General features: G+C 39.9%; 1 protein-coding gene across 9 annotated transcripts in view; it reads right to left on the bottom strand.

The window, feature by feature from the left end:
• Nucleotides 1-15,871, bottom strand: part of LOC307167489 (uncharacterized protein) — a 28,824-nt gene that overhangs the window by 5,197 nt on the left and 7,756 nt on the right. For 2 of the 9 annotated variants that reach the window (XM_079886632.1, XM_079886639.1), the window contains exon 2: nucleotides 14,151-14,399. In XM_079886632.1, coding sequence (XP_079742758.1) covers nucleotides 14,151-14,235 — 85 coding nt within the window. In that variant the 5' untranslated portion in view covers nucleotides 14,236-14,399. Of the gene's footprint in view, nucleotides 1-1,835; nucleotides 1,973-5,104; nucleotides 6,771-7,434; nucleotides 7,576-11,961; nucleotides 11,982-12,035; nucleotides 12,061-14,150; nucleotides 14,400-15,871 lie in introns of those variants that run through there. The other 7 variants (XM_079886631.1, XM_079886638.1, XM_079886634.1 and 4 more) reach the window with 7 other exon arrangements.

Here is a 15,871-nt window from a genome sequence, read left to right as displayed (position 1 = left end):
TCAGATAAATATTCAAATAAAAACTCCTCAGATCTGCACTAATCACGGGAATGGTCTATTTCAGAGTCAGAAAGAGAGTTTGCAGCTGTGGTTTCTGTAGCCTTTAATAGTATTTTTAGTCATGTAGGGGAGACCGGGGACGGTTGTAACACTTTTTTCTTCAGCACCTAAAACAACCTTTTTTTTTTAGCTACACGTCTGAAACTTTTAGGCAAAGTACCCATATTTGTCTACTACAAATGGCAACAATTTACATTTCTTCAAATATATCAAAGACTTTGTGAGATGATCATGAATACAAGGTGGTCCTTTGTTACAACCTACCCCACTACTGGGGTAGGTTGTAACACATACTGGGGTAAGTTGTAACAGACAAAATGCACAAAAACTAATGGTTTTTATTAACAACATTTTTATTTTAAATCAATAAAATATGTGTGAATATGGGGAATGTATGTGCATATTTTGTGTGTTCTTCTCATCCCAGGTTTGTGGATGCTGTATGTTGAATTCCACCGCGAGTTGATAGGCAAACTGCATCTTGATTTAAGATTTTTTTTATATTTGGACTGGAAACAAGACAAAAATACTAATTAAGAAATTTTTTTTTTGCAGTGTATGTGTTGGTATTTATTTAACTTTGACCTGATTTTAAATATGTTATTTATCATTTACAAATTAAATTGAGTTTGCATAAAAGGTCCAATAAAAATTAAGGTCACTTTCAAAACACGTGTTACAACCTACCCCGCCACTGTCACTATTGTTTAACTAGCTGTATTAGCATGGTGCTTTGAAATTAGTAGGAGGTTGATACACCATTCTTTACTATAGAAACTACAGTTTGACCTGATATAACTCATACAACATTATCTACAACGGTAGAAGTACTAAACAAAATATTATTTTGTTATGTTTTTCACTTTTTTTTACTTTTTTACCTAAAATTGTGATTTTCTGCGGTAGCTTCAGGAGAGATTGCAACACAGACTTGAAAACCTCCGTGTGCGATCGTAAAGAAAGCCTGAGGAAACTGAAACTGCCACATAACTCCTATCTTATTCCTGATTGGTGGAATTGGTAGTGTTACAACTAACCCCGTGTTACAACCGTCCCCGGTCTCCCCTACTTTAACCTGAGGGGTAAAACATTAAAACACATTGATAGGTGATTATCACATAAAGTGATGATCCTGTAGTTTGTCTGACACTAATGACGTGCTTGATGTGGCAATTTACAGAAGATCTCAGACGTTACCATAATGAATGAGCTGAAAACAGGGACTATTGAATGAGATAAAGATGCTTTTCAGCAGCTCAGTTAAATTTTATAATTCAGTTATTTTGTTAGACTGTTAATTTAGTAATTGCAAGTTACATGTTTTGTTTTTTGTTGTTGTTTTCTATTATTCTCATCAATTGTTAAAAAAAACAGTTCATTCAAGAGATTCGCTGATGCGTCCAGTAATGGAACAAGTGAGTCCATTCAAATCGATTTAGAAAAATAATGCAAATTAATAAAATATTTAGTCTTTAAATAAATAAGATTTCATTCCAACAATTGCCGTTTTGTCAGAACATCAAGTAAATGACAAGTTATTTTGTTTAGTTGCCTATTCTGAATCTATATTTTAAACTAAACATCATGATTCTCAATTTGTCCAGAATCTTGTAGCTTTACAAAAACGGTGCCATTACTTTTGACAATACAAATGTGAATATTTGGATATACTATACTATTCACTGTGACACTTGGACAACGCTTCTTCATATGATTCACTACAGAGCTTGAATGTCTAAAACTCTCTCCACACTGAGTACAGTAACATCGCTCACCTGCAGACTGGAATACGGCATCCGGAGAAAATATTCCACATTTGTCCTTCTTTCACATTCACGATCGTTCATAGCGTGACTTTCAGCCTCAACTGGTTAAAGTTTCAGCTCGTCCCTCTCATAGACGGTCCCTCTCGCTTCTCTCTTCTGCGCATCTTCAGTGCGCAGAGTGTCATGTTTCTTAAAGGGGCCGCAAATTATATAAGTGTATAAACCCTTTCGCAGCAAGTTTAAATCAAGCTGAGCCCTAGAATGCAACACCTTAATATTTCCACAATAGTGCTGTATGATAAATCTTAGACTTGTTTTAAGTTTAAACAATCACAGTTAAAATGTTTTTGAAAAAGACAATATGTTTTTTTCTGTTTATTTCTCACAATATAGTAAACTTACTATAGTTACTATATTTACTATATTTATAGTTACTTACTAAAAGACCTACTACACAATCCATCCAGGGAGATTTTTACAAAAAAACATATTTATACTATGAGAGTTGTTGAAGCTTAAACTCTCAAGTCTTTCAAGTTTTCCAAGCATCTCACAAAAAACAAAAAACAAAAAAAAAACTAGAGAATCTCCATATTTTATCTTGCAGAATTTACCTGAAAACATTTGCCATGAAAACGAATGTTGATCACTTGCAACATATTTTCATAGGAGTGTGAAGGCCTGGTAAAATGTTCGAAACTCTTCTCGACTCAACTCTACTTTATTTATAGAGCACTTTCAACATCACAAGTGGAACCAAAGTGCTGTACAGAAAAAGTTCAAATACATTTTTTTTCCTAAAAACAATACAAACATATGACATACACTGCTTACAAAGCAGTTTCAAATTCTAAAACAAATAAATAAGTTAAGCGCACTCTGAAATACACCCAATGTAGGAGAAGATAAAACAGACAGAGGAAGGTCATTCCAGAGCCTAGGAGCTGCAACAGAGAATGCCCGATCACCTTTGCATTTTAATCAAGATCGCGGAGGAGCAATTGATAATTTGAGCGCAGAGATCTACCGGATTGATAGACCAGTAACATACTCTGGTGCTAAGCCATGCAAAACCTTACAAACAGACAACAACACTTTGTAATGAATTCTGTATTATATGGGAAACCAATGCAGTTTGATTAACACAGGAGTAATATGCTCTCTCTTCTTAGTACCCGTTATAAGTCTGGCACCTGAGTTCTGAACAAGCTGCAAACGAGAGAGAGGCCTGACACCTAGATACAACACATTACAGTAATCCAAACTGGATGACACAAAGGCATGAACAACCTTCTCCATATCTTCAAACGAGAGGATAGACTTCAATTTAGATATTGATCTAAGATGAAAAAAACTATTCTAAACAACAGCATTGATTTGCCGGTCCAATTTAAGCTCTGAGTCAAAAATTACACCAAGATTTCTTAGTGTATAGAGATGATAGTGAAGCCCAGATTTCTCACAAATATAACATAGAGGACACATATAAAAAGGCAAATAAAATTGGTCCCAAGATAGAACCCTGAGGAACCTCACACACAAGAGGGTCAACAGTAGAATAATCCCCTAAACTGACTGAAAAATCTTTCAAAGAGAAATCTTTCGAATACCAACCTGATCCCTAAGACGATCAATGAAAATATAATGATCAACAGTATCAAAAGTAAAGCAACACAGCTTCTAGAATCAACGCCTCGTAAAACGTCATTAGAGACCCTCAGCGGAGCAGACTCTATAGCCTGACTGGAATCCATCTAAAATTGTATTCCTTATTAAAAAAAATCATTAAGCTGTGCGTACACAATTTTTTCCAGTATCTTAAGATATAAAAGGCAATTTCAAAATGGGGTGAACACTACTCATGACAAAGGGGTCTAAGCCGTTTATTTTTATTTTTTAGAAGGGGCTTAATAACAGCATGCTTAAACGTTGCTGGAACAACAACAACAGATGACAAACTAACATTCATAATAGACAAAATACTTGGACCAATGGAATCAAGTACCTCCTTAAACAGAAAACAAAGAATCACATGACCAGGAAACCTGGTGGGCTTCATATGAGCAATTATATCTTTAAACTGCTTCAGAGAATGAAATCTGAGATCTAATTCCAGCAGTCTTACCAATGAAAAAGTTTAAAAACTCTTCACACGTCAACAGAAGGAGTGAGTGAAGGAGTAGGGTGGAGCAAAGCATTAACAGTAGAAAAAAGTACTATAGAATCATGATTCATCGCCATTTCTGAGATTATGTCAGAAAAATAATTTGATCTAGCTAATTTAACAGCTCTTTGATAGTTTCTCAAACGATTCTTTAAAGGGATAGTTCACTTGGAAATTAAATTTTGGTATGTTTTAGCTTACCTCAAGGGCATCCAAGATGTAGGTGTCTTTTTCTGCAGTAGTTTCAATTTTGATATTTTTAGGTCAAACCGTTCTTGTCTGTCAGTCATTTAATGCAGGTCTGTGGTCACTGTCTCAAAGAGCATGCACAGAGTCCAAATTAAACAATTCCCCATCGTCCAAATTAAACAATTCCCCATCGTCCAAATTAAACAATTCCCCATCGTAAGTACACATTGATGACAGACTGGTGCATAGAAATATACACTAGATGTCGCCTCGTTCCAATGAACTGCCGTAGCCAAGGCGACATCTAGTGTATATACATCTATGCACCAGTCTGCGCACACGTCACACAATAGGAAGCGCCCGCGCCTTCAGATCACTTGGACGTGGCTGTGTACAAAAGGTAAAAACAATATAAATACTGTTTGTTTTCTCACACAAACCGCTCGTTTCGTGTCTTAGACCATCAATGTGTACTTACGATGGGGAATTGTTTAATTTGGACGATGGGGAATTGTTTTAATTTGGACTCTGTGCATGCTCTTTGTGACAGTGACCACAGACCTGCATCATATGACTGACAGACAAGAACGGTTTGACCTAAAAATATCAAAATTGAAACTACTGCGGAAAAAAAGACACCTACATCTTGGATGCCCTTGAGGTAAGCTAAAACATACCAAAATTTAATTTCAAAGTGAACTATCCCTTTAAAATCTCATAAGAGACCTGTAATTTATATTTTAGCCATTTACGTTCAGCCCTCCTACATTCCTGCCTAAGAGCACAATACTGTTAAACCAGGGCTGCGATTTTACCTTTTTTTTTCATGACTTCAAAAGGAGCCACAATGTCTAAAATATCTAAACAAGAAGAGTTCAACTGATTGACCAATTCTTTTAAACCCATACAGGGAGAGGAGGGTGACTCGATCAATGTAATTAAAGAAGAGACCTCAAAAACCGCTGAAAATTTACTAGCGGAGCAAGGAGTGAGTACATGAGATGTAACAGAAGAAACATTATTACCCAGAGCACCAAAAGGAAAGTTAGAGCTAAAAAGAACAGTCTTATTATCAGAAAAAAACAGTATCAGATATCTTCACACTACACAAGGTCAAGCGTAAGACCACACTCATGAGTTGGTCCAGAAACACATGGTAAAAAGTCAAATGACTAATACATTTTTAAATTCTTTCACCAGGGGCGTTGAAGGGCAGCACACAGATTTAAAAGAGTTAATTTACAAACAAAATTAACCTATTTAAAGTTAGAATAAGACACAGAAGGTAAGTCTACGCTTAAACTTGTCTTTAAAAATGACTGCAAGACACCTCGCCCCGGCCAACAGACCTAGGGGTACTGAAAAATCTACAACAGGAGAAGAAAGTTCAGAGAGAGGAGTGATTTCGCCAGCATTAAGCCAAGTCTCAGTGACAAATAAAAAATCCATTTTAAGCGATCATTCAAAATAAAGGCCTTATTTGCCAGAGATCTCACATTAATCAACGCCATTGTCACTGGAATGGTGTCAGGAGAGTATTGAAAAGAGGAATCTTAAAAAGAGGAATTCTTACACTGAGTACTCTCCAGTATGAGCTCGCTCATGTAATTTCAGGTTTCCAGACTGAGTGAAACTCTTGTCACAAACTGAACACTTATAAGGTTTTTCTCCAGTATGAAGTCGCTCATGTAATTTCAGGCTCCCAGACTGAGTGAAACTCTTGTCACAATATGAGCACTTGTAAGGTCTTTCTCCAGTATGAATTCTTTGGTGCTGTTTCAGATGGCCATCTGTAATAAAGCTCTTCCCACAGTCACAACACACATGATCTCTCACTTCATCATGCGTTTTCTGGTGCACTTTAAAACTGTCCAGCCGTGAAAAACTCTTTCCACAGAGAGAACACAAGTGAGGCTTAACACCTGAATGAACGGTTAGGTGTTTTTTGAGATATGATGGTGAAATAAAATCTTTACCACACTGATCACAGTTAAATGGCTTTTCGCCAGAGTGAATGTGCAGATGATACTTGAAAGATTTTGGACATTTGAAACTCTTATCACACTGAGTACAGTGGTACGGCTTCTCTCCAGTATGAACTCGTTGATGATGTTTCAGTTCACTAGTTGTAATAAAGCTCTTCCCACACTCAAAGCACACATGATCTCTCACTTCATTATGTGTTTTCTGGTGCGTTTTATAATTGTCCAGTCGAGAAAAACTCTTTCCACAGAGAGAACACACATAAGGCATTTCATCTGAATGAACTTTGAGATGTGTTATTAGATTTGATGACGAAATAAAATCTTTACCACACTGATCACAGTTAAATGGTTTTTCTCCAGAGTGAATACGCAAATGAATTTTGAGTATGGATGAAGACATGAAACTCTTTCCACACTGAGTGCATGGATACGGTTTCTCTCCAGTGTGAATTCTCATGTGCACATTAAGGTTTTGTTCATTTTGCAAACTCTTTCCACACTGTGAGCAGGAGTGCAGCTTTTTGACTTTTGTTCCTTGAGTTTTGAAGTCACAGTGTTTCTTTACTTTATGCAGTTCTTCTCTTTGCTCCATTATTTCCATCTGATCTAAAATAAACATTAAGGATTATAATCAGTTTAAGCAGGATAAATTCAAGGAAAATTCAAGTGAACACTTATAAGAAAACAAGAGAGTAGATGTCTGTCTGTGTGAGTATAAAGTATCAGATCTTGTTGAAGGTTTGCCAGCAAGCAATTTTCCAATTAAAAGATGTCTGATAGCTGTCCAAATACAGCCCTGATGTCTAGGCTAAAACAAGGCAAAATTTGGGCTGTCAGTGAAAATATAATAGACGTCTAACCATAGCCCAAGAATAGACTAGTCATCAATTAGTCAAATGTCAAAGAAATAAAACCAAACACCTTGTTATCACTGTTGACTTTGTTTACATTTTGGAATATCATATATCTCGCAAGTTATTTTTGGCAAAAATGATGATTGTGTAACCAAATTCAAGGTTATTTTGGCTAGAAGTGGGTTACTCATAGCCAAACTCTATCGGGGCTATAGTTAACCTAGACGGTGAAATGATGACTATTGCTTGCTGGGTTGTTATATCATTTTCATTCAATGATTCAAATGTTTTTGACAACTGCTATATCCAAGGTTATGATGATTTAGATGAAGTTCTACATCATTTATCATCCATATGCTACTTATTTCACAGCTAACAAAGCAGTCAGCAGTGAAGAATCAAGAATTAACACCAACCTATTTGTTCCTCAATATCTTCATGTTTTATTCTGGATGGTTCTGGATCACCCATGTCTTCAATCTCCTCTTTAATAAACTCCATCTTTAACAGTCACGCGGATTTCAGCTGCTACTCCTGGAGTTTGTCCTTCTCTTGTAGGATGATGTGAATATTCCCAGTATTTATTGTTGAATTGTTGTGGGAGAGGCTTCACTGCAGGACCAGATCTGGAAAAATCAAAAGATTTTAAAAATAACTTATACTGGATTACTTTAACAGAAAACACATATGGTGCCACTCAGCCCAAATGCAGGCGTGGCTATCACCCGAGTGTGCTCAAACTATCCAGCGTCTCGCAATATCGTTCAGTAGGGGTCTCTTCCCCTCTCAGAAATTTTCAGACGATGTTAGGGCTAACGGCCTCCGCATCGTCCGTACTTCCGCTAGGCTTGCTGCACATGCGCCCCATGCAGTTCTGGCTGAAACCCCTGGTCCCAGCTCACGTCTGGCGATACGCCTTCATGTCAAGGTGAACCACGGCTGCATCTGAGCCCTGGCCCCTTGGAAGGACCCCAGCCGTGACCTGACTGGAGTAAACATGGGGTTGGTCTCGAGGAGGAAGGTGGTTACTACAGATGCTACTACAGAGAGGTCGTCCTCTTCACCTCTGAAGACAACTTTCACTGCGCAATGTTCTTTACAAAGAAAAGGGCCTTCCCTTTTATGCCTTTCCCGCGGTCGCGCTACTCCCTCAGGTCATGAAGTGGATCAGGGAGGATAGACACAACATCCTTCTTATGGCCCCTCTCTGGTGGACCCAACCTTGGTTTCCCAAGTTGATTCAGTTGCTAGCAGCAGCCGCATGGCCAATTCCCCTGAGAAAAGACCTCCTTTCCCAGGCGAACAGGACAATCTGGCATCCCCAACCCGAGCTGTGGGCCCTCCACTTATGTCCCCTCAATGGGAACTTACAGTCCACCCAGAGAGGGTCCTGAATACTATCTCTGAAGCTAGAGCCCCGTCCATGAGACGCCTCTACGCCCTTAAGTGGTCTGTTTTCTCAGACTGGAACCAAGCCCCTATTTCATGTGAAGTACCACTGGTGCTTTCCTTCCTACAGGCGCTCATGGACGTGGGTCGCACCCCCTCCACGCTCTAAGTCTATGTGGCGGACATAGCAGCATACCAAGCTCCTGTGGCTGGCCAATCACTGGGTAGAAGGAACCTGGTTGTTCACTTCTTGAAAAGGGCAAGGAGGCTCAACCCGCCTTGTCCTTTTACCATAACCTCTTGGGACCTATTGACAGTCCTTAGAGCCCTCAAGGGCCTCCCATTCGAGCTGCTTTTGCTTAAGACTGCACTTCTCTTAGCATTGGTCAAGCGAGTGGGCGATTTACAAGGTTGTCCTCAAGGCATGGCTACGCACCCAAAGTGCTCTCTACTCTACTCAGAGCACAAGTTATTTTGCTGTCGGCTATTCCCGCTTCTGAAGACGAGCATCAATTACACTTACTCTGCCCTGTCCGGTCCCTAAGAGTATAGTAAATATAGAGCATCCTGCCCAGTTTAGGCAGTCAGAGCAGCACTTCATATGCTTCGGTGGCCACACCAAAGGGTTTCCAGTCACGAAGCAGAGATTATCCCGCTGGATAGTGGATGCCATCGCATTGGCTTACGGTTCGATAGGCCTTCAATGCCTCATCGGCATCAGAGCACAATCTACCAGAGGCATGGCCTCTTCCTTGGCATGGTCCAGTGGTGTATGTATTGGCGACATTTGTGTGGTGGCCGACTGGTCCTCGCCGTCCACCTTTGCCAGATTTTACAACTAGCAGGTTGAATCCTCTGTCTAGCTGGAGTTGACCTCCGAGTGAGCTTAACCCACTATACCCTCTCTGGAGGCTCCGACCACAGTCTGAGCCCCCTTTCTGGTCGCCCTTTATTGTCTTCAAGGGTCTTATCCAAGCACCTTAGGCTAGGGCCCTAGAACATGTTGTTCTGCTTAAACATAGCTCGGTGTGATTGTTGCGGTTCCCCATAGTGTATAGACCTTTTGTAGCCCCACCTCTTTTCAGCGCTGCGCTTGTTGTCTTTTGTCTTCTGGTTTGTATTTTCACAGCGATCTTACGTGAATGAACTCCGTTTTAAAATCTTCCCGGTCTACTGACATTTGTTAAGACATCTGATTTAAACGTTACAATGCTCATGCTAACTTTCGTTAACTCTACAATAAGTAAATCCACTTCACCAGCTAATTAATCTTCGACAGCAATGCCATGGACATATACAGAGCTACCGCAAAACCGTAAGTTCAAAGACAATATTCTAAAGAGGTTCACACACTAGTTTCTCTGGCGCAATAGGTCTATAGCAAGACACAATACAGACCTGTGAACATTTCGAAAAGGAAAATCTCAGTTACTAATGTAACCTTGGTTTCCTGATATAATGGGAGCGAATATTGTGTAGACGGCCGTGCTATGGCGCTACACGACTTGGTGTACGTCGCTTTGTATTTTATCATTTATAAGTGTAAAATTGTTCATGAAAGCTGGAAATGAAAATGCCTTGTATTCAGGCATGCATTATTATTAGGTACATTTTCTTTTACAGATAAATTAAGCCCAAAATGAGATTTAACTTTAATAATAAAATTCAATTATTAAATGCCCATGAGAAGGATGCAGTACTAATGCAATTCTAGAAATTGCAGTTAAAGGGTCATTTCACCCGTGGAGACATGAATGTGTATTGAAAGTGGGTCATTTATGTAGAAGAAATGTGAAATTATTTTTGAATTTGGAGCTTTCTAGACTGAGAAAAGCCAGAAAATGTATTTTTGGCTTATGTGGATGAAAGACAACAACTCCCAGAATGCACTTGCTTCGCTGCCCTACAAGGCCACTCCCAAGCCACGCCTAACGGTAAGACAGCGCCGTTGAAAACAAAAACATCAAGGCAAGGCTAGGCTACGAGTGAGTCTCCGTGACGAGTTTGCCCAAAATGTCCGGGATTCGGCTTTCGCGTTCTACAGTCGCCATTCATCATGTTTACTGTGGCGAGCAGGACGAGGCTGAGGGGCGCGGGAGAACGGCGCGAGGCCGGTGGCGTGATTACTGACGACCGACACCTGTGAGGCACTGTTCTCGTATCTCGCACGGAGGAGCAGGTATTTTCTTAGCAATGGTAAAACACACATCAACCGATCACGCCACCGGCCTCGCGTCTTTCAACCGATCACGCCACCGGCCTCGCGTCTTTCAACCGATCACGCCACCGGCCTCGCGTCTTTCTCCCGCGGCGCTAGCCTCGTCCTGCTCCCTGTATTACTGTGATTACTGATGAGCGCGCCTGTGAGATGCACCGGTCTCATGGGCTATCTCTCACGGAGGTGCGGGTATTTTCTTAGCAATGTTAAAACGCAAATCAACCGATCACTTGTTTAGCATTCATGTAAACATTACATTCAGATTCACCAATCGGGGTGAATTCAGTTAGATTGAAACAAGAGGTGTGCATGTAAACAATGGATGGCGACCGCAGAAAGCAAAAGCTGAATCCCGGACATTTTTGTCGATCTCGACGGCCGGACATGTCCGGGAAATAGAGTATGGTAACCCCTACTACTCAGCTTTCTTCGTCCCTGTTTTCTGCAGGTTTCTGCCGTTGAAATCAAACGCACTCGCACTGATCTGTGATAGGTCTGTTAGCGCATTAGGTCCAACCCCCTATGGGCGGGTTTGAAAGGGTGGATCTAGTGCTTGTAGTCTTAACAGAAATCCCCCCCTCTTACACTTCCTCCTACAATGACGCAAAATTACGATTTTTGCGTCATTGTAGGAGGAAGTGTAAAGAGGTAAATACAGATTTCTCTCGTCTCAGGGGAAAATGAAAAAAATGTTGCATGACCATTCAATAGTATGACTGGGTTTCTAACAATGCAAAGCTTAATGCAAATGGGTGAAGTGTCCCTTTAAGGCATTGGACAGTGAAAGGCTCATTTGGGTCAGGCAAAAACAGTTTCAACCATATCATTTTCTTTTTTGCTGTCATGCCCAATTCTCATCAATCCTTAAAAAATAGTTAATTTATGAAATTCGTTCAAAAAGCTTATACATCCAGTAATGGAACAAGTGAGTGAGTCATTCATTCATAACGATTTGGAAAAATAATTTAGTCTATAAATAAAATAACTGCATTGCCACAACTGGCTTTCTGTCAGAGCCAAATGACATGTTATTTGGTTTAATTGTGTATCAAAATCGTGGTTTCTATTTTAAACAAAACATCATGATTCTCAATTTATCCAGAACAGAAAGGGTGCAATTACTTTGACAATACAAATGTACAGATTTGTCACACCATTCAGGTACCTGAAAACAAACTAAATGAATGAATGGATGGATATGCTTTGCTAACCGTGACACTTGGACAACGCTTCTTTCTATGATTCACTACAGAGCTTGAAAGTCTAAATCTCTCTCCACATTAGTGCGGCTTCTCTCCAGTATGAACTCGCTCGTGTGATTCCAGTGCAGACAAACCTTATTCACGATATGAGGGCTTTTACTCTGGAGCCGGTTAATGTTAAACTCTGTAATCTGGGAACATTCCTCACCTGCAGGCTGGAAATATACGGCATCCGGAGAAAATCTTCCACATTAGCCCTTCATTTACGATCGTTAATAGCGTCACTTGCAGCCTCAACTGGTGACAGCTCGTCTCTCTCGCTTCTCTCTTCTGCGCAGGCGCGTCAGTTGATGTCATGTTTCTTAAAGGGGCCGCGTGTTATACCATTGTATTCAAAGGCTTTCGTCTTTTTTGTTGACATCTTTATTTGTATAAAATTTAAATTTACCCATTAATAACTTGGTCACGGAGCAGTTGCGTAATGTCACATTTTCAATCAAGCTGATATTCGGGAAAACAGCACTCTAGATTTTATGTTGATTGTTGTATGATGCTTGAGTTGTTCCTCTTATAAAAATAAAAACACAGGAAAATTCAATATTTGTTACCCCAATATCTTGAATATTTTTAATGGCTTTTCTGCCCCAGTGTAAGAGGTAACAAGTTTAGTGAGACAGTATAGAAATGATCAATCTCGATGAAGAAATGTGACATAAAAAACATACATATTTATCAATATTCTTCCAAATGTTCACTCTTTTGAACTAAAAGCCTGAAAGATAGTTGTTTTGTGCAGTCCTATGACCACAAACAAACAGGAGCAAATGTGATTGAATTTGATATGGTCTGTACAGTGGAAATGCGGTTAATGATTTCTCACTGACATATAAATAAACATATCAAACAAATGCAAACAGGTAAAAGTGAAGCCCCTACCAGACAGAGTCAGTCTAGACCAATGGAGAGTCCGACTCAAAACACACATGATTTCTCTCATGGTCTGTATTTTCTGTTGCTGTTTAGAGTCCAGCAGTGAAAAACTCTTTCCACAAACACATATTAGACTTGTTTTCAGGTTAAACAATCTCAGTTAAAGGCTTTTTGTCAAGAAGAGATGTTTTTTCAGTTTATTTCTCATAATTGCATGTACTATCAGAAGACAATATAGTAAACTTAGTAAATAAGTATGACATTAGACAGATTTAGCAAAAAATAAATAACAAATATTTGCACTTTTGAAGCTTCAACACTTAAATCTTTCTAGTCTTCCATTCTTTTTAACAAATGACACAGAATAGACAATCTCCATATTTTATCTTGCAGAATTTACCTGAATGTATTTGATATGAAAACAAATGTTGATCACTTGCAACAGTTTTTCATATGAGCATGAAGGCTTGATAAATATCTAAAACTCTCTCCACACTGAGTGCAGTCGTACGGCTTCTCTCCAGTATGAACTCGCTCGTGTGATTTCAGGTTTCCAGAATGAGTGAAAGTCTTGCCACAATATGAGCACTTGTAAGGTCTTTCTGCAGTATGAGTTCTTTGGTGCTGTTTCAGATGACTAGATGTAGTAAAGCTCTTTCCACAATCACAACACACATGATCTCTCACTTCATCATGTGTTTTCTGGTGCCGTTTAAAATTGTTCAGCCTTGAAAAACTCTTTCCACAGAGAGAACACTCATAAGGCCTCTCATCTGAATGAACTTTCATATGATCTTTTAGATGTGATGACAAAATAAACTCTTTACCACATTGATCACAGTTAAATGGTTTTTCTCCAGAGTGAATACGCAGATGAATTTTGAGTATGGATGAAGATGTGAAACTCTTTCCACACTGAGTGCATGGATACGGTTTCTCTCCAGTGTGAATTCTTGTGTGTCTGTTAAGGTCTCCTTTTTGACTGAAACTCTTTCCACACTGAGTGCAGGAGTGCAGCTTTTTGGCTTTTGATCCTTGAGTTTTGAAGTCACGGTGTTTCTTTACTTCATTCAGTTCTTCTCTTAGCTCTGGTATTTTCATCTGATCTAAAATGAACATATCAAATAGTTATAATCAGTTTAAGGAGGATAATTTCAAGGAAAATTCAAGTGAACACAAACAGACAACAAGAGAATAGGTTTCTGTCTGTGTGAGTATAAAGTATCAGATCTTTGATGTTGAAGGTTTGTTATATAATTCTCATTAATTTGAATATGCTATATACAAGTTTAGGATCATTTCGAATTTCTACATCATTTATCACCAATATACTAGTTATTATTTCACAGCCACCAGAGCATACAACAATGAAGAATCAAGAATGGACACCAACCTATTTGTTCCTCAGTATCTTCATGTTTTATTCTGGATGGTTCTGGATCACTCATGTCTTCAATCTCCTCTTTAATAAACTCCATCTTTAACAGTCACACAGATTTCAGCTGCTACTCCTGGAGTTTGTCCTTCTCTTGTAGGATGATGGGAATATTCCCAGTATTTATTGGTGAATTGTTGTGGGAGGGGCTTCACTGCAGGTGTGAACTGTGATCACTGTGTGATACTGACGCCCACAGGACCAGATCTAGAAAAAACAAAAGATTTAAAAAAGAAATTATACTGGATTACTTTAACAGAAAACACATATGGTCCCTTTTCCCGTCCTTTGGCGAGATGAGCTCCCCTTTGGCAGGCTCTGTGCTTGGTTCAGGATGCGCCGTGATTGGTTCGTGCAATTCTCAGCACTGCGTTAATTTAATAAAAGGCTTAAATAACCAGAGAAAAATGAGTTTTCCCCATAGCATCTAGAAAGACACAATACTCATTCCTGTTATTTCAGAGAACCAAGGTTACGTTACCAAGACATTATACTATTCAATTAATATCTAAACTTATCAGAAATCTAACAAGATGACAGAAATCCACTTAAAATGTACACTATGTAGATGCTAATAAACAAAACTGCATGCATCTTGCGGAAAAACATTGTAGCCAGAACTACTTGGTTACTAACATAATCTCAGTTCCCTGAGATCATGGCTGTGCTGCGGCAACTGCACAAACCTATGGCGAGGTGGCTCTGACGCGAGAACCAATCGGGACGCTTGGCGCCCTGGCAAGTCTTAGCCCCACAATATGGGCGTGGTCAGAGGCTATATATTGGTAAGACTCGCCTATTTACTCTAGGTTTAAACGACTGAAGTGATCCCCTGATCCAAGCACAGTAGTACGGCAGGCTACGCAATACTCGTTCCCTCATCTTAGGGAATTGAGGTTATGTTAATAACCAAGTAGTTCCCTTTCGAGAGGTCTCTCGTATTGTGTAAGGCTAGCTTGCGCTATGGGAACACCTTGCAAAACGCTGTGCATGCTAACTTCGCTCTACCGTGACCAAGCATATGTATGAATCACAGTGAAGCATAATCCTAATATAAGCCAGTGAAAACGGGCTTAAATATTGGATAACTAGGAACCTTAGTTCATGGTATAAGGGGTACATAGTGGCCAGCTAAAGCAGCGCCAAGTGTGTATGAACCCTAAGATTTCGTGGGGGTGCTTAACACTTTTATACAGAGCAGAGCGCTCCAGATAAATTCTGAGAGCCCTTACCGGGCAGAGTAAATGCGCATCACTCTCATCATCTGGCGAGGAGAGAGCTGCCAGGGAAAAGACCTGTGCTCTAAATGGAGTGGAGAGCACTTTAGGGACATAACCGTTCCTCGGTTTAAGGACGACCTTAGAGTCGTTTGGCCCGAATTCCAGGCAGGAAGCGCATATGGATAGTGCTTGTGGGTCACCTACCCGCTTGACTGAGTCGAGCACCAGCAGAAAAGCAGTTTTGAGCGAGAGCAACTTCAGGTCTACTGACCGAAGCAACTCGAATGGGGGACCTTTCATAGCTTCCAGAACCTTAGAGAGGTCCCAGATAGGCACAGACGGGGGGCACGGAGGGTTCAACCTCCTAGCGCCCTTGAGAAAACGCACAATGAGTTCGTTTCTTCCTAGCGGTTTGTCGGCTATCGGAGCGTGAAACGCTGTTATGGCCTCCACATAGAC

This window comes from Squalius cephalus (genome assembly GCF_949319135.1).
Source record: "Squalius cephalus genome assembly, chromosome: 11".
Classification (NCBI taxonomy): domain Eukaryota; kingdom Metazoa; phylum Chordata; class Actinopteri; order Cypriniformes; family Leuciscidae; genus Squalius; species Squalius cephalus.
Note: the sequence above shows the minus strand (reverse complement) of the source record. Positions and strands in the feature narration are given on the sequence as shown.